Source organism: Ranitomeya imitator, chromosome 7, assembly GCF_032444005.1.
Source record: "Ranitomeya imitator isolate aRanImi1 chromosome 7, aRanImi1.pri, whole genome shotgun sequence".
Taxonomy (NCBI): Eukaryota; Metazoa; Chordata; class Amphibia; order Anura; family Dendrobatidae; genus Ranitomeya; species Ranitomeya imitator.
Window position 1 is genome coordinate 204,632,082 of NC_091288.1, and position 19,321 is coordinate 204,651,402.

The window sequence follows — 19,321 nt, forward strand, 5'->3', positions numbered from 1 at the left end:
ACGTTGGAGCTCACTTGTCCCGTGTTACTCCAGGTTTCTAATGGGAGCATCCTGTGGAGGTGGGAACATGAAGGTGGACGACGCGGCTTACGAAAGTGTCGGACTACGACCTCGACACGCTTACTCCATACTGGATGTGCGAGATGTCCTCACTCACCGGTAAGGATAATTGATCGGTGTCAGAATTAGGCTCCAATTACACCTGTCGTATTCTTTAACTTGATGCTTTGGCAACGTAAAACGGGTTTTCTCTATCGCCTCATTGGGGGACACAGGAAACCATGGGTGTATGCTGCTGCCACTAGGAGGCTGACACTATGCAAATAAAAAAGTTATCTCCTCCTCTGCAGTGTACACCCCACCGACTGGAAGTAGGATATTCAGTTTAGCTTAGTGTCAGTAGGAGGTGGACACGGGTCTTTCATTAGACCCTTATCTACCTCAATGTGCGTCGTTTCTTTTCAGATTTTCCGGAGGGATACAGGGTGAACAGTCACACCTGTAGTCCCACATTATGGACTATGAGTACGGCGTGTACTGCCACCCCGTATCCTCATAGATCCCACAGCAGGGCCAAGATCCTAGCACACAAGCGTGCTTAGAAGTCCGGTCCTGCATCCGTCCCCCACCCACTCGCCCACCAGAGCCTGTCGGTCGGAGGAGACGAGGACGTCCATCAGCTCCCTGGACGTCTGATATTTTCCCCGGAATGAGGTTAGTAAGGACGGCGTGGGATGTTTTAGGTAAGTATTCCAAAGTACCTCTGAGTCCTTCCTTGGTTCCAGGGTAGTCATTTGGGGGTCCCTTGGGATATTTTTCCAGGTTGCATGGGGCGGGGGTCGTCACCCCATTTGCGTGAGCTGCGCTACTTCCTGGCGGCCGCGCTGTTCTTGGCCTTACAGGCGGCCGCACTGCTTTTCCCCAGCTGCACTGGGCTCTGACCCGGCGCTGCAGCCGTGCAGCAGCCGCTGCCTTTTTTCCCATGTGGCCGCACTGTCTCTGTCCCGGCGCGGCGGCCTTACAGGTAGCCGCGCCGATTTCCTCTTACAGCCGCACTATTCTTTTCTGACACTGCGCGGCTGCCTCGCTGGCAGCCGCGCCGCTTTCTCCTGCGGCTGCACCGTTTTTCTTCTGGCACAGCGGCTTAGCAGGCACCGCACCGCTTCCTCCTCCGGCCGCTTCCTCCTCCTTTGGCCACGGCGCAGCGGCCTTGCAGGCAACCGCGCCGCTTTTCCCGGGGTCCGCACTGCACCCGCCGCCGCGGCCGCCGGCCTCAAATTTAGGCCCCGGCTTCTACCGGGGCCTACTTCCGGCGCCGCATCTCCTCCCACTTCCTTTCCCTCGGGCGGGCTTTTCTCCCACCCGAACATCATCGGCAAGCTCCGCCCACCGGCGCCATCTTGGTGCTCCCCTACAGGCGGTTTAGTCTGTACCCATTCCTGTTCAGAGCGGCTAGCTCCGCCCACTACTCCCAGCCGCACTATTCGGCCTGGGATCGCCGCTATCTTGTTGGGAACCGTTCTCCTCCGGAACTGATGGCTATTCGCGCCTCCCCCCCCCCCCCCCTTCAGATCGGTGTGCTTGTCCTTTCCCACCAGCGTGCATCTGCAACGGCCGGGTTCCCCGCCTCCATCTTCATACTGGTGCCCTGGACCTGTGTCCTGATGCCTGTCGCAGTTACAACCTTGGAGCAGACTACAGGACACTACAACTGCTGTGAGTAGCGCTGCTTAGCAGTTTGGCACTCCTCTCTGCATCTCTCCTGTTCCCCTAACCTTCTGGCATTCCTTAGTAGGTATGCTTATCATGCCCAATCCTATAGGAAAGTGTTCTCGTCGTCCTTTCATGCAAGCCGGTCAACCGTGCAGCCACTGGCGTAATGCAGTCACTGGTGTGATACGTATTAGTACTCTAAAGCCGTGCAGTCGATGGTGTATCACTACTCTAGACCCGTGCAGTCACCGGCTTAATGCGTAATAGTACTCTAGACCCGTGCAGTCACAGGCGTAATGCGTAATAGTACTCTGGAGCCGCGCAATCACTGGCAAAGTAGCACTCTAGAGCCGTACAGTCTCTGGCGTAGTAGCAAAGCCTTGCAGTCACCGGTGTAATAAGTGCCCTAGAGCCATGCAGTTACCAGCGGGGTATGGCAGTATGTCCCTCGCTGCCGTCATCTGGGCCACTGTCCGCCCCTCACCCTCCACAGGGAGATGGACCATTATAAGACCTGCCATATGACGTTCACTTCGTAGAAGGTTTCAGTTGCCTCAGAGTTCTACGTTTTCACACTGCTGTTGTGATTTCTGCTATTGCAGACCTGTGCCTTGATTTTCAGCGGTGCTCGGCTATTTCTCTACACACAGCGATGCTAGAGCCCTGGCATATCAAATGTTTCCATATCTCCTGCTCTAAGGCACTTGCCCTCCATCTCCCTGCAGCCTCCTCCGGATGCAACCATTAAACTGCTCTAAGCAGAGTAGGGAGCTGCTCCTACTCACTTCACGACTGCAGTGTTCAGACCTGACTTCCAGCCGGTTAAGAGTCTGTATTTCCCAGCAACGTCTGCCGTGGCTCAGTGGATAAAGAATCTGACCACATATCGCAGGCACAAAGGTTTGAACTCAGGTGCACAACAGAGAGTAGAGTTTAGTCTCCCTGTTGACAAGCCTACTGTCCTACCTTCAGGAGAATGAGCACGGCAGGACATACTTCAAGACAGACTCCGTGGTGCGGCTTACTACACGGAAGCTGTTATTCTGTCTAATGCCGTCAGGTATCACGACCTAGACCGCAACACAGAATCAACTCTCTCCTATACCCTTCTCCAGGGTTCTCTCCAGGCTGATTAGTCACAGGATACCGAGAGCCGATCGCAGCAGTACTCTATTTGCCATAGTTGCAGGATATCGGGTGCCGAACGCAGCAGTACTCTATCTGCCATAGTCGCAGGATACTGAGCCAATCGCAGCAGTACTCTATCTGCCATAGTTGCAGGATACCGAGAGCCGATCGCAGCAGTACTCTATCCGACACCCAGGTTTCACACGCACCACCTTCCAGGTACAGTACGTTATTTGAAACTGTCGTATCTTCAGCGGATCAGTCATGTCTTGGATTGACCACCGCAGGGGTACCGGCGTTCTGTACTATATTCAGGTAAGTCAGGTGCACTCCCCTATTCCTCCTGTCGATTGCAGCAGTACTGTCTGCTATCCAGGCTTTAGATGTCATCTTCCAGACACATTAAGTCAATACCTGCCATCGTTCCAGTGGTTTAGACGTGCCCGAGATCGATTGCTGCACTGGTCCTGCTCTTTTGCTCCAGAGTCAGGTATGTCAGAAACACCCTCTATCACTCTCTTAAGGTTCTTTTGCAGCATCTGCCTAGGCTCCCCTTTAGTCACCACTCAGAGAGAGGTGCCCGGTATTTATCACTTCTGGTTGACTGCCGCAGCAGTTACAACCGCATTCAGGTGAGTCGGAGCCGCAACTTTACTGTGTATTTCACGGTCAATAACGTCTGTGGTCTATTAACAGCTAAACAGAACATCTAGCACGTACCACAAGGCGGATCTCAGTGCCACAGGGTGGACCTCAGTGGCAGCATAAGTGGCCAGTCCACTTTCAGGTAGGTCGGACTTGCCGGTGTCAGGTACCGACTGGTTGCAGTTTTCCTTCAGCCACGCACTGGGCCTTAATTGCGGGTTGCTCCCCAGGAGCCTTCCCACTCCGTTTGGTTATTCGGGCCTACCACTAACTATCCAGTAGGTAAGTTTACAGTGCTGTCCTAGATTTATCTGCACGATCCAGTGCATTACTCCTATCATATATGATTTACAGTATTGTACGTTCTGGCTGTCTCTTACGAAGTCAGAGCCCATATAATACCTTGACTCATGATTGTTCACGGCACTAGTCTAGGGGCCTTTGAACTACCTCTATACAGAGCTTCCTATTTATGCATCAGTACTTACCTCTTCTTTCTTACAGACACTGGATTCAACCTCGAGCAGCGCCGGGTTTTTATTTCCGACTGTGGCAGGAACAGGTTCTCCCACCTCGGATAGGAATTGGATCTTACTCTGTGCAAGCATCGTCCAGTGTACAGGGCTGCTCCACGCCTGGATCCAATGATGGGTTTTTGGGATAATACATTCCTTCCTTCAGCAGGATTCGTATCCCTTTCATTGTTATCCTCGTTTGTGTGGTGTCTTATACTTAGGTAAGTAGATCCACACACTACAATCCTCTCCCATTCCAGAGGGTCCGTGACGGATAGGGTCACTCAGGTCGTCATAGGTACGGATCTTCCTTTTGGCAGTCAAGTTTTTTTCCGGGGCCTATGTACTCCTTCATAGGGCCAACTTCCCATGGAATTGACATACTCCAGTTTTCCATGGACTCTTCTCCCTTGACTGCTCATGTCCGATTGTGCTTATCAATGCCCATCTTGTCATGCTTTCTAGCAGGCTCCCAGTACCCTACTCTCAAGTTTTTTCTTGTCATTTCAATTTAATGGTCTTTTCTGGGTTTTCTCTTAAAATCCTTAGTCCAGCCGTTCCAAAGAGGGTTTTCCTATATTCCCTCTCTCCTGAACTTACTGCGAGCTGGACCTCTTCTCCGTCTCTGGACCCTCCGGTTTCCAGCTTTTCTAGTCCTCCTCTTCCACAGAGAGCATCCCTCAAGGATACCAACGACGAACTAATAGTCCACGGCAAAGTCGGCCATTGAAGTGTCCACCGCTACATTGTGCCCTGCCTTTGTCTCCACCTAGACAGCAGGTTTATAGACGCATGGGCTAAGCCGCTCCATCAGGGCCCCCTTCATGGAGTCCGATCGGAGAAAATCACTGTCCTTGCGGACTAATTTAATCCTGCAGGAAGTGCATGGTATCCGTTCCCGCGGATGCCACTGCAGGTGCTGCTTGGACATTCAGCAATATGGTGCCCTTCCGAAGGACCATTTGCTTATGGCGTGACAGGACTTATCCTCTGGGAAGTCCCTCACAGTTTGCCTTCCGAGGTTTTCCGTCAGTTTGTCTCCGACGTGAACCAATTATTAAGGAGGTCCTCGGAGGGACAGGGTTCTCCTGGGACCGTGTGTGCTTTCCTTTATTTTATGAAAGCCTTTATCCAGGTCCTCCCTTTCTTCAGACATCGGACACTCCTGCATTTTTGCGAGGGGTGGGTCCATTTTAATTTTATACCTTCCTTTCAGGCTCTCAACCACTTCCAGAGTCTGTGGCAGCAGTTTTGTACATTCTGTGGATTACAGGTTCAGTGCTCTGCCCTTATCTTGCCGAGGTTCTCCATGGTTCTGTTCATCATTCTTGATTCCCTTCCCTTTGTCCTGCTCGGACTCGTCCTTTGTAGCGTTCTCTCATCACGCTACCGGGTCTATCCAGCTAAGGCCCCCTTTTCAGTATAAGGGCTCGGCGTAGAGAGGCCCTCCGGCCTCCTAATCAACGCATGCCCGCAAAATCCGGTCAGCAATGTTTAGATTTGCCAGGTCAGAGCAGTGCTCCTCCTTCCAGGTTTAAGGCGCACTCTACCCGGGCAGTGGGCGTCTCCCGGCGGTGCACATATAAGGCCTCTACCTTGCACCTCTACAGACCGATGATCGGTCCTCCACATGTTCGCGAAACTTCGATGCCTAGCTTAAGCGTATGCCGGCTTAGGTAGGAAGACCTTGCAGGCGACGGTGGTGAGTTCCTCTGACCTAGATTGGAGTTGACTGCTGTTCCCACCCCAGGGACTGCTTTGGGACGTCCCATGGTTTCCTGTGTCCCCCAATGAGGCGATAGAGAAAACAGGATTTTTGGTTGCTTACCGTAAAATCTTTTTCTCTGAGCCTTCATTGGGGGACACAGCACCCTCCCATGTTGAACAGCTCTGTTTATTGTTATACTGTTAACGTTTGAGTTCTTTAAACACTCTTTGAGCGTTTGAAACTGTTAATCTGTGGAGCGCTGCAGAACTTGTTGGCGCTATATAAATAAAGATTATTATTATTATATTGTTGTTCTTTCTCGTTGCTTCTCCTACTGCTTTCTCACTAACTGAATATCCTACTTCCAGTCGGTGGGGTGTACACTGCAGAGGAGGAGCTAACTTTTTTATTTGCATAGTGTCAGCCTCCTAGTGGCAGCAGCATACACCCCCATGGTTTCCTGTGTCCCCCAATGAAGGCTCAGAGAAAAAGATTTTACGGTAAGCAACCAAAAATCCTGTTTTCTCAAGATCAGAATTGTAAAGGCAAGCAACTTTGCAATTTACCTTTTATTAAAAGTCCTCTCTGATCTCCAAGTAGAGAGGGATTTTACGCTTTTACTGCTTATTGTCCAGGTTACCGGCCACTGCTGCAGTCTATCAGAGGTGGCCAGTCACCTTGCAAAGAAGCGCATCATATGAAGCTCTTTGCTGTAGAGCTTGCAAACGCTTCTTTGAAATGAGCAGAATCTCTGGACCATGTAAGAGCGCTCAGATGTGCTGATGTCCGAACTGTCAATCATTGAGTAGTGCACTGCCACCAGGAAGTCGGGAGGCCTTGGGGCGGTGGACGTAGTGCTCTACTGTAGAAGGGTCTTGAAACAATCCCCTTTAAAGAGGTATTACCATAAGCGATGGATTATCACTGGGACACTTTGGATCCTGCATAGGAGGAGACCATTTGGCTGCTTCAGCTCTAAGGTTCCTTCACATTTTTTCCTCTGCGTTCCTAACCGCCCGCAGTAGTGTGGCACTGTGAAGAGGCCCTTCATTCTCCAGAGGTCGGACCCCCACCAGTTATGGCATACCCTGATATGGGAATACCCCTTAGGTACAGTATAGCATGAGACATTTTCTAATTTGTGACGTCTTTTCCTCTGCAGCCTTCTACGTCTCCGCAACCCCTGGGGTCGCTTCTCTTGGAACGGAAGCTGGTCGGACGATTCGCCCTTGTGGACGGGGTCGCTCAAACACGAGCTGATGCCCCACGGTAGCAGCGAAGGCGTCTTCTGGATGGAATACAGCGACTTTATCCGGTAAGCGAGCGACGCTCGTCGCGTATCATCTCTTGCGGATATATTATCCGCACAGGATATCCAGTCAATCTGTTGGTCAGTCCATCTGGCTCTCACAATCACAGTTTGCCTGCTTGTTCCAAACATGTCGGCGCAAGCAGATATACAATCCATAAAGGGAGGTTCCCGTAGGAATTCTTCGCTAACGATGTAGACCCCCATACATGTCTCATGTTCGGCTGGTTCAGACCACTTTCATCTAGGACCTTTAGAGAGCAGTGCGAGCGGAGTACAGACTTGTAGAAGGAGCACGGCGCGCGGCAGGGCACTTCTACTCCTTTGTTTTATTGATCGGTGGCGTTCTCGGCATCGGGACCCTCGCCGGTCTAAGCAATTGTAAAAGATCTGGTTATGCTTTCAAGGAGTATTCCCACCTGAGCCATAAATTACCAGAGGTGGTCGGGGTTATATAAACAGCTATGCTTTGTAACTTCTATGTGAGCCATGGACATAGTACAGGTCCTTCTCAAAAAATTAGCATATAGTGTTAAATTTCATTATTTACCATAATGTAATGATTACAATTAAACTTTCATATATTATAGATTCATTATCCACCAACTGAAATTTGTCAGGTCTTTTATTGTTTTAATACTGATGATTTTGGCATACAACTCCTGATAACCCAAAAAACCTGTCTCAATAAATTAGCATATCAAGAAAAGGTTCTCTAAACGACCTATTACCCTAATCTTCTGAATCAACTAATTAACTCTAAACACATGCAAAAGATACCTGAGGCTTTTATAAACTCCCTGCCTGGTTCATTACTCAAAACCCCCATCATGGGTAAGACTAGCGACCTGACGGATGTCAAGAAGGCCATCATTGACACCCTCAAGCAAGAGGGTAAGACCCAGAAAGAAATTTCTCAACAAATAGGCTGTTCCCAGAGTGCTGTATCAAGGCACCTCAATGGTAAGTCTGTTGGAAGGAAACAATGTGGCAGAAAACGCTGTACAACGAGAAGAGGAGACCGGACCCTGAGGAAGATTGTGGAGAAGGACCGATTCCAGACCTTGGGGAACCTGAGGAAGCAGTGGACTGAGTCTGGTGTGGAAACATCCAGAGCCACCGTGCACAGGCGTGTGCAGGAAATGGGCTACAGGTGCCGCATTCCCCAGGTAAAGCCACTTTTGAACCATAAACAGCGGCAGAGGCGCCTGACCTGGGCTACAGAGAAGCAGCACTGGACTGTTGCTAAGTGGTCCCAAGTACTTTTTTCTGATGAAAGCAAATTTTGCATGTCATTCGGAAATCAAGGTGCCAGAGTCTGGAGGAAGACTGGGGAGAAGGAAATGCCAAAATGCCTGAAGTCCAGTGTCAAGTACCCACAGTCAGTGATGGTGTGGGGTGCCATGTCAGCTGCTGGTGTTGGTCCACTGTGTTTCATCAAGGGCAGGGTCAATGCAGCTAGCTATCAGGAGATTTTGGAGCACTTCATGCTTCCATCGGCTGAAATGCTTTATGGAGATGAAGATTTCATTTTTCAGCACGACCTGGCACCTGCTCACAGTGCCAAAACCACTGGTAAATGGTTTACTGACCATGGTATTACTGTGCTCAATTGGCCTGCCAACTCTCCTGACCTGAACCCCATAGAGAATCTGTGGGATATTGTGAAGAGAAAGTTGAGAGACGCAAGACCCAACAATCTGGATGAGCTTAAGGCCGCTATTGAAGCATCCTGGGCCTCCATAACATCTCAGCAGTGTCACAGGCTGATTGCCTCCATGCCACGCCGCATTGAAGCAGTCATTTCTGCCAAAGGATTCCCGACCAAGTATTGAGTGCATAACTGAACATTATTATTTGTTGGTTTTTTTGTTTGTTATTAAAAAACACTTTTATTTGATTGGATGGGTAAAATATGCTAATTTATTGAGACAGGTTTTTTGGGTTATCAGGAGTTGTATGCCAAAATCATCAGTATTAAAACAATAAAAGACCTGACAAATTTCAGTTGGTGGATAATGAATCTATAATATATGAAAGTTTAATTGTAATCATTACATTATGGTAAATAATGAAATTTAACACTATATGCAAATTTTTTGAGAAGGACCTGTATAGCGCAGTCTGGTTGGTTGTTTACACCTGGTCACATTTAGACAGATGATTACAATATATGGCAGCGGTGGGAATATCCCCTTTAAATATACACAAGCTCCCCTCGTGATCGCTTGTCCTAGATCCACACTACTGGAGACGGATCACCATCACTGAAAGCGAGACGTCTGCCCACACCCTGAACACTCCGACAGTGCAGACGATCCTTGTATGGTACAACTACCACCACCATCATCCTCTGCTTTGTGCTATATGCCTAAAATAAACAGCAAATGATGATCTATTTCTCTGCTCTTCTGATTTTTTGGCTTTTGATGCCCTCAGGTACTTTGACTCAGTTGATATCTGCAAGATCCACACTGACTGGCATGAGGTTAGAGTTCAGGGCACTTTCCCAAACAAAGCGTCGACCCCCGTGACTGTAACGTCGCTCACAGTGGTGGAGCGCACCGCCCTGGAGTTCTCACTTTTTCAGGAAGGCAGCAGGTAAATGAGCTTAAATCTTAAAGGGGGGGGGGGGGGGGAATTCATTCATGTATTTATTTAATTTTGTTCAAAAGGTGATAAGCTCATGACAAGGCGTTCCACCGTTCAGACCCCAGTGATCAGCTCCATTTCTATTGAAGTCTATGGGAGTAACGGAAGGAGCGGAGCAATCTCTTTCTGTAACTACTGTAGATTTACAGAAAAAAGGCTTATTTCTAGCCTAAAATAATGTTACTTTCCGCATCGATTCCTCATTTGCAAGATCTCTGCTTGTATTCAATGAATGATAAGCGCCATTGTTTTCTTCGTCCTGGTCTCGTGCCTCTCGCACTGCTGTACGGCTATCAACGATCGGCCGTGCAGCTGTGTTCATCCCAGGACCCCCATGGGTTAACAATGAATCCCATGATGTTTAACCCTTTTCCGTCCCATGACATGCTATGGAGTCTGCTCAAGGTACCTCTGCAGCCAGGGAGACCCCTGTCGCTGCCATCTTTGGACTCAGCCCTGGCGCAGTCGATGCTATTAAAAGTTAAGTTTACAAATATTTTTTAAAAAAATCCTAAAAATTCGAATAATCTTTCCCGGAAAAAAAAAATGTATACAATTGAAAGTCGGACCTGTCAAAAATTAAAGTATTTAAAAAAAAAAAAAAAAAAAAATCAGAGCTTCACAATTGCTGCCCCTCCTCCACCCAAAAAATGCAGTAAAAAGTGATCAAAATATCATATGTTCCTCAAAATGGTAGCAATATAAACTACGTCTCGACACGCTAAAAAGCCAAAAAGCCCTCGCGCAGCTCCACAAACCGAAAAATGTAAAAAATGACGGTCTTGAAAACTGTCGATACAGACCTAGTTTTTAAGCCACTAAAATAATACGCCTACATACGAGTTTGGTATCGTCGGCATCGTCCTGACCTGAAGCGTCAAGTTACCCGGATCATTTTTTTACTGCCGATCAAGCGACATGAAAAAGAGCCCATCCCCCACACAAAAAAACGGAGGTTTTTTTTTTTTACCATTTTACTGCAGTTTGTGCTAAAAACCTTTTTTGTGTGTGCATGAATTCAGTGGCGTCATTAAGATGTGATTTACTCTTGGTAGTAAGTGAAAACAAAATCGTAAAAAAACAAAAAAACAAAATTGGCTTCTTCGTTAAGGGTTTGAAGGAGAATTACCATCTCCAAGATCCTATCTTATATGTAGTAGGTGTAATAAATATTATCAAATGGCTCCAATTAGAAATGTATAGTTCTTTTGATTAGCTATGTCTCTTACCGCATGTACAGGGCATTGTAGTAGCTTAGGCATCTACGGTTACGACTGCAATGCCCTGCACAGTGGGTAAGCGACATCACGAACCAGGAGAACTACACTACGTTTCTTATTGGAGGCATTTGCTAATATTATTATTGTTGTTATTATTATTATTATTATTATTACACCTACTACATATTGGCATAGGGTCGGTGTGCTCATTGCACATGGTCCGGAGTCATATCCTTGCGGTTAGCTTTCTGCTTTTTCTATAGACGGTCGGACACCGTGGACAGTCACCTCCTGGACCTCTGCATCATGGTTTTCCGGGCATCTCATGGCGGCACGGGAAAAGTTATGTTGGGCCGGCTCATGGCACACAGCAAAAGGGCGGTGAAAAAATTTGTTGGATGCGACGTAATGCTGGAACCGGGAGAATACGCTGTGGTGTGTTGTGCCTTCAACCACTGGCAGACCTTAAATCTGGGTGGATCATCCATAGTTCAAGGTAAGGACATGTCTGCTCTGGACACGTGCTGGGATAGATCTGTAGGACTTTTACCAGATCTGGTCCATGACTTTCATCTTGTTTTGCAGCGTCCAGTCCCACAGGTGGCGGTAATAATCGTCGCCCCGCTGCAGACCAAATGGGGTACATCTTGGCCATTTATAGTTCGCGGCTTGTCATGGTTGAGCAAGTAGAAGCACAACCGACCACGCTTGCGGACGCCATTATCCTGCTGACCGAAGACAAGGGGGAGCGGCACGAGGTAGAGACTCGGCGTGATAATTTACTGCCTCTGTGCAGAAATCGATAATTCATTATTTCTCAGACTTGGCCGTACCCGGCCGTCGCTTTCTTCCGAGGCGCCGGCGGTAGGGGGTCTATCGTACCTTGTGTTCAGGTTTTTCTGTCCTCGTAGGGTCGGGAAGGGATGACCTGCTATTATCTGACACACGGATGGGCCGGGCTCATTGTGGTGGTAGAAAATCGCCATCCCAAGTCTTTTCTGCACATCCAGTGCGACTGCACAGACAGCTTCAACGTCGTGTCCACTCGAGGCAGCCTCAAAACCAGCGACAGCGTCCCCCCTCTACACAGGTGAGTGATCCCCCCCCCGGCAGTCCCTGTTTATAGCTAAAGGCTATCCCACGGTTTATGGTCAGTTTTAGGGTCTTTTTACACTGGACGATCACGGCTATCAAACATCCGCTACATGAAAGCCGATCGGCAGTCATCGAATAGACTTTTTAGACAGACCCTTTCAGGCTCCCATTCACATTAGATAGTTGTCGACCGTCTCGCCATACACAGCAGTATTCGGCTCGAGCCGAGTGCTCCTGTTTTCTCTATTAACCCCTATGTGACGTATATGTACGTCATAGGTCGTGTCCCACCCTTTGATGCGGGCTCTGGCGCTGAGCCCGCATCTTTCCCAGCACATGATAGCTGATTTAATCGCCATTGTGCAGCACAAGCGATCTGATGATCGCAGCTTCAAGTCTCCTAAAGGGACTATTAAAGCAAGTAAAAAAAATTAAAAATATTTTAAAAAATATAAAAGATCAAATCACCCCCTGTATGTTCCATTCAGAATAATAAAACAAATACACATATTTATCAGATCGGACATTTCTGAACGAGTTATAATATAATAAAATAAATTATTCCAATCAGTGAAGAAAACAAGAAAAAAATGGAAATGGCAGAATTGAGGGTTTTTTTGTCGCCGCAACTCTGCAATAACTGGAGATAAAAACATTGTATTTACCCCAAAATGGTATAAATAAAAAGGTCAGCTCGGCGGGCAAAAAATAAGCCCTCGCCTAGCCCCAGGTCCCAAAAATGGAGATGCCATTTTTTTTTTCCTTACTGACTTTGGATATTTTTTTTCACCACTTATGGTAAATTTAAAAAAAAAAAAAGGATCCTGTTTGGTATTTACGAACTCGTAATGACCTGGAGAATCCTAATGGCAGGTCAGTTTTAGCAGTTAGTGAACATGGTGAAAAAAAAAAAAATTGTGGAATTGCACTTTTTTTTTTTGCAACTTCTCCGCGCTTGGAAATTTTTTCCAACTTTACAGTACACTATATGGTAAAATCAATGTTGTCATTCAGAAGTACAATTCGTCCTGCAAAAAACAAGCCCTCACATGGCCATATTGATGGAAAAGTTACGGATCTGGGAGGAAGGGGAGCAAACAAAATTTAAAAACGCACGGTCGTGAGAGGGTTAAAGACCTGTCCTGCTTTCACACTCCTCCAGCAGCGGCTCATCTCCAGGGAGAACAAAAGGATCGGCCCTTGAAAGTCAAACTAACTGGATCCTTCCCACAGATGATGTCTGGGGATAGTCCGGAGGCCCCCATACACATTAGACTGCTGTGTATACCAGCATTTTTATTTTTTAAGAAATCTGATGTGGAATCCATATGCAAATCAGGTTGAAAGTGCATTGGGGACATCTTAGTGCACTTGAAGGAAACAGACCATAATGCATTGACACGCCCCCAGTGCACTTCCAGCCTGATTTTACATGGCTCCCCTGCTAGTTTTCTCATGACTGCCACATCGGATCTCTACATAAAAAGGTATCCTTTTTTTTTATTGTGGTCAATCTCAGTTGTGCGCACCATATGGTTATGCTATTGATGTATTTATCTGCCCCCACTTTTCCATCACAGGCAAGTGCTGGTCATTTTGTCTCAGCTGGAGGGGAACGCTGGCTTTTCTATTACTCATCGACTGGCACACCGAAAAGCTAACCAAGCTTCTCTGAACGACTGGATGTCCAGCAAAGGCACGCACAGCCCTCCATTGTCTCCAGAGGTGTCCGGCTTGCATGGTCCCCGACCTCTCTGACAAATCCAGGAGAGATCCCCTGGTGCTGGGGGCTTGATTGCCTAAGTTCAGTGGGAGCACTTTACAGACTAATAAACAATTCCCGGAAAGCAACACTTGAAATCCACTCAGGACTTTTATCCTGTGTAAACAGGGACCCTATCCTATCCGGCCCCCTATATTTTTTTTTTTTTTTTCTTTTTAATGTACCACACTGTAAACATGAAACTGGAATCGTCCTGCACCCCAAAATCAGAGGGATGTGCCCTTTGTTGTCTTACAGCGCACAATATAGAGGCCACTGTTTTTTGGGGGGAGGGTTGGTTCTGTTTCTTACTTTTGTCCTATATATATATTTTTTTTTATTTTTTTTTTAAATGTTCATTTTAATCCTTTTTGGATCTCTAAGACAGGATGCTATGGCTGCTAGTGACCCTATGACACCCTGCTATATGCATGGACGCAAGCTTTAACTAATCCAGCGGAGGAGAAATGGTGTAACAAGACCGCCGCATCCATTGCGTACCCGAAACGCGCGGTGTACCAACCTGCCACATTCCTTTTATTTGCATCCTGCCGCCTTACCCGCGAGTCTTAATGATCACGCAGAGCTTAACGATCACGCATCGGAATAAGGGAGATGTCACCCACCCATCATGCAATAAATCGCAAATCTCATATTTTTTTTATAGTCCGCTAAGGAAAATGCAGCCATTTTACCAGAGAGATAAAGAAATCCTGCACATTTGCAAAACAGGGTAAGTATAAAAACAGATCTCCCGAGTTGGAGATGATAGTCTTTTAAATGCAATTTCTGTATATGAATGTTACTTTTCCCACCATGTATCATCCCACCATTGTAACTCCATAGGCTGCACTGCGGAAAAATCCCCTACAAGCCCCTCCCCCACCTACGAAGACTACTATCCCCCCTATCAGATCATTATATTGGCTATCTACCAATGACCGTCTTCGTCCAGATGCAAAATTGCTTGTTGCTTTTCACCAAAAAAATGTGCCTGTCAACAGAGAAAAATATAAATATTCATCAAAGATGTTCTCCACCGGCACGAGCGGATGCCATACAACTAGGATTTGCCAAAACAGTGATTTTTAGGGGTATGACCTCCAAAAGTGAAGAGGCCTCTGTTTGTTGGTTTTTCCAAGCACAGAGGAACTTAAGGGGATTCTTCACTACTATAAAGGTTAAAAAACTCAAGGTAGTATAAGAAAAGTATACAGCTCTTCAGACTGCCGCCGCTCCTCTGTGTCCACCGCCGGCCTGCTTACATCAGTATTCGGCATGGGGCGTCATGGGCACTGGAAAAAATTAGCGGTCACTCGTCAGCTGAACCAAAAGAACAATCTCTTTTCTTGTTTTGTCGAATATGTGAAGGCTTCAAATGAATGGCGGCCACAGTCATGGGACGTCCCCGCCGGATGTTACGGTCAGGAGACATGAAGTATTTTACAAACCTGTGTCCGTTAAGAATACCTTTTATAGTAACTGAGGACCCCCTTACAAGTGTATGGTTGCAAAATTGGCGTTTTGGCATCCCCTAGCGAAAGCACACTTTAAAAGATGGGAATACCCTTTTTTAATGTTACATATGCACATTTTAACCAAAAATTGCAGGCAGTAATGACATGGTGGTGCGCGGCTAATAAATTGCAAGCCGACGAGACCTACAAACCCACTATTTCTATACGTTACAGGGATGGGGGGGTCCGCTGCTTCACACTTTTACGTCTCAGGGAAAGAAGGGCTGGTAACTCATTCCCATCCCATCTAGGATTTTCCCCTCGGTCCACCTTATTTGACTACACTGGGTTGTTTTTTTTTTTTTTATATAGCATGTTGTGTTCCTGTATATTGTTTATGCTGGAGAGAATTGTACCTAACGTGCTGTATATAATGTGACATGATGACTGCCAACTGTGGGCACTAGATCGGTGCAATCATTGCTGTGATTCTGCGATTGGTGAGGGACCACCGTTTATTTTTTATTTTACAAATCGTATGAATTCCATCTTCTCACTTTTTTTATCATTAGCCATTAAGGACTATGCAAAATGTCTGGACCACCACCTCAACCCTTTCTCAGCATTTATCCGGGAGGGTATTTTTCATGCATTAAATGACTCTCGAAATTGTGCGCCCTTGAAAAGCTTTGGCCCTTAAATTTAGTAAAAATATCACCAATGAGAAACGAGACGTGTTGTCATCCATTTTTAATGTTGTATTTGCACATCCGTGTATTGCGGTCCGAGCATGGACCGTGATTAACAGATCGACTGCACGTCTCCTGACCCGAACGTGACAGCCCCATTGATATGGACAGTCCAGTGTCTGACGGTCCCAGTACATACCGCAAAACACAATGTGTGAACGCCGCCTAAAAGTCTCTTTTAGGTAATCTTGGTGCAAGCAACACATCTGCTAGGTCCGCTCCCATAGTTGTCAACTAAGGCTGCGTTTTTTGTGGTGCCCATTGACCTGCGCTACCATGGCCGTTCGGGTGTAATATTGAAACTATGGCCATATAGGTGAACTAGTGGGGGCTGTAATGGTGAATATTATGGCTACCACTCATTGGGATATACATCTGAAATAGATGAATTAATTTTTTGGCAGCTAGACAGATGATGAAGACTCCAAAACTGTTACTTGCCCCAGTCCCTTTCGCTATGATCACTCTCCCTTATAGCACTTCTCGGCCATAATACACCTACTGCGCCTGCACCTTAAAAGACAAGCAACATTATTTTTCCACCATCGTCACATATGCTGCCTATCTTTACAAAAAAAAAAAATAAATAATTGGCCGTATGCTTTTTGTTCATATTTTCTTTTTTTTTTATTTTTAAGAGGGTCATGTCAACGTACCAACACACCCCTTCATACGCTTCAGTGTATAATAGATATGCACCCATGTTAATTAATTCATTGGAAGGTATTTATAAATTTATATTGAATTTGTTTACTAAACTTGTCAAAGGCAACCATTTTGTGCACAGGGCCGTGATTGAGTAGAGTTTTGGCTTTTTTTTTTCAGTCATGAACTACTGTCCACAAAATGGCTGCCTGTTGTGTGTAGATGACAAATTATCGTGTATGAAATCTCTTGCTGTCCATAGCAACCAATCAGAATTCATAGTTCATTTCTCCAGTGCGGTGTTGAAAATGAGAGCTGCACTCTGATTGGTTGGTGTGAGTAATTTCTCTGAGGTAAATGAGGCCTAGTGTTTCCTGAGAGCCCTGAGAAGCCATTTCTTTTATTATCTGTATAATTCACCCTGACTAAAAAATGTTTGTTGTTTCTACCAAAGCTGTTAAATAATTTAGGGCCGTGTAACTTTTTTTTAATAGAATTTTTTTTTTATTTCATACGTCAACAAATAGTAATTTTTACACTTCAAATTGCAGTAAACGTGATGCCAAAACGTCCCCTGCTTGACATTGTAATGAACCAGCATCTAGCTGCTTCTATGGGGTTTTTTTTTTTAAGCTTTTCTTAAAGGGGTTTTTGACTCTACATTAAAGTGGCTAAAAAATGTTTTCAATTTGACACGTATGGCCACATTTTCAGCCATTTAGTTTTTTTTTACTCAACCTTTAATGTAAAAGGGTCTAATGTTAGCACGATGTAGAAGGGGGAATAAAAAATGGCGGTTGCGCCCACAGCAGCCAATCAGAGACTGGCTTTTATCTTTCCAGTGCAGTTTAGAGAACAGAAGCTGCAATCTGATAGGTTCACCCTTGCAACCAAACAGATACCATCATGGTACAAATGGCCCAGTGTGGTGCTGTGGCACAATGCAAGGGTTGGGGAATCCATTAGTCCAGGTCTCATCACTACTTTCCTACTAGGCCTTTCTTCTCCCCCCAGATAGGGTCCCTGGTCTCTCTCCGTCTGCCACAACTGGGAAATATTTGAAACTTGTATATATTGTTCAGCTGTAATAAATCAGAATGCTATTTTATCAACTTATATACTCAGATTGTATAGATAGCTACATTTTGGGTGGCCTACGCTCCCATCTCAGGTTCTTTCGGACCAAATAAAGATTTTGTTTTTTAAAGATGTGTCTCGTGTGTTGTGTCTATAAAATTACTTAAAAAAAAAAATGTAGACCCTTAACCCCTTCACCCCAAAGCCTGTTTTCACCTAAGTGACAGGGCCAATTTTTACAATTCTGACCACTGTCACTTTATGAGGTTATAACTCTGAAACGCTTCAACGGATCCTGGTGATTCTGACATTGTTTTCTCGTGACATATTGTACTTCATGATAGTGGTAAAACTTCTTCGATATGACTTGCATTTATTTGTGAAAAAAACAAAAATTTGTCGGAAATTATGAAAATTTAGCAATTTTCAAACTCTTAGTTTTTATGCCCTTAAATTAGAGAGTTATATCACATAATATAGTTAATAAACAACATTTCCCACATGTCTGCTTTACATCAGCACAATTTTGGAAACATAATTTTTTTTTGTTAGGACGTTATAAGGGTTAAAAGTTGACCAGCGATTTCTCATTTTTGCAACAAAATTTGCAAAACCATTTTTTTACGGACCACCTCACACTTGAAGTGACTTTGAGGGGTCTATATGACAGAAAATGCCCAAAAGTGACACCATTCTAAAAACTGCACCCCTCAAGGTACTCAAAACCACATTCAAAAAGTTTATTAACCCTTCAGGTGCTTCACAGGAATTTTTTGAATGTTTAAAAAAATTGAACATTTAACTTTTTTTTCACAAAATTTTTACTTCAGGTCCAATTTGTTTCATTTTACCAAGGGTAACAGGAGAAATTGGACCACAAAAGTCGTTGTACAATTTGTCCTGAGTACGCCGATACCCCATATGTGGGGGTAAACCACTGTTTGGGCACATGGCAGAGCTCGGAAGGGAAGGAGCGCTATTTGACTTTTCAATGCAAGATTTGCTGGAATTGAGATCGGAGCCCATGTCACGATTGGAGAGCCCCTGATGTGCCTAAACAGTGGAAACCCCCACAGGTGACACCATTTTGGAAAGTAGACCCCCTAAGGAACTAATCTAGATGTGTGGTGAGCACTTTGAACCTCCAAGTGCTTCACAGAAGTTTATAATGTAGAGCCGTAAAAAAAATTTTTTTATTAATTTTCACAAAAAATGATCTTTTTGCCCCAAATTTTTTATTTTCCCAAGGGTAAAAGGATAAATTGTACCCCAAAAGTTGTTGTGCAATTTGTCCTGAGTACGTCGATACTTCATATATGGGGATAAACCACTGTTTGAGCGCATGGCAGAGCTCGGAAGGGAAGGAGTGCCATTTGACTTTTCAATGCAAAATTGGCTGGAATTGAGATCGGACGCCATGTCGCATTTGGAGAGCCCCTGACGTGCCTTAACAGTGGAAACCCCCCACAAGTGACCCCATTTTGGAAAGAAGACCCCCTAATGAACTTATCTAGATGTGTGGTGAGCACTTTTAACCCCCAATTGTTTCACTAAAGTTTAGAATGTAGCATTGTGAAAATTAAAAAATCATTTTTTCTTTCCACAAAATGATGTTTTAGCCCGCAATTTTTTTTTTCCCAAGGGTA

The 19,321-nt window shown here is 45.7% G+C and overlaps 1 protein-coding gene across 2 annotated transcripts in view; it reads left to right on the plus strand.

The window, feature by feature from the left end:
• CAPN15 (calpain 15) overlaps nucleotides 1-17,805 on the plus strand; it is a 38,033-nt gene extending 20,228 nt beyond the window's left edge. For both annotated transcript variants that reach the window (XM_069734492.1, XM_069734491.1), the window contains exons 6-12: nucleotides 34-159; nucleotides 6,872-7,024; nucleotides 9,458-9,619; nucleotides 11,154-11,386; nucleotides 11,476-11,648; nucleotides 11,802-11,980; nucleotides 13,566-17,805. In XM_069734492.1, coding sequence (XP_069590593.1) covers nucleotides 34-159; nucleotides 6,872-7,024; nucleotides 9,458-9,619; nucleotides 11,154-11,386; nucleotides 11,476-11,648; nucleotides 11,802-11,980; nucleotides 13,566-13,743 — 1,204 coding nt within the window. In that variant the 3' untranslated portion in view covers nucleotides 13,744-17,805. The remainder of the gene's footprint in view (nucleotides 1-33; nucleotides 160-6,871; nucleotides 7,025-9,457; nucleotides 9,620-11,153; nucleotides 11,387-11,475; nucleotides 11,649-11,801; nucleotides 11,981-13,565) is intronic.
• Nucleotides 17,806-19,321: the final 1,516 nt, after the last annotated feature.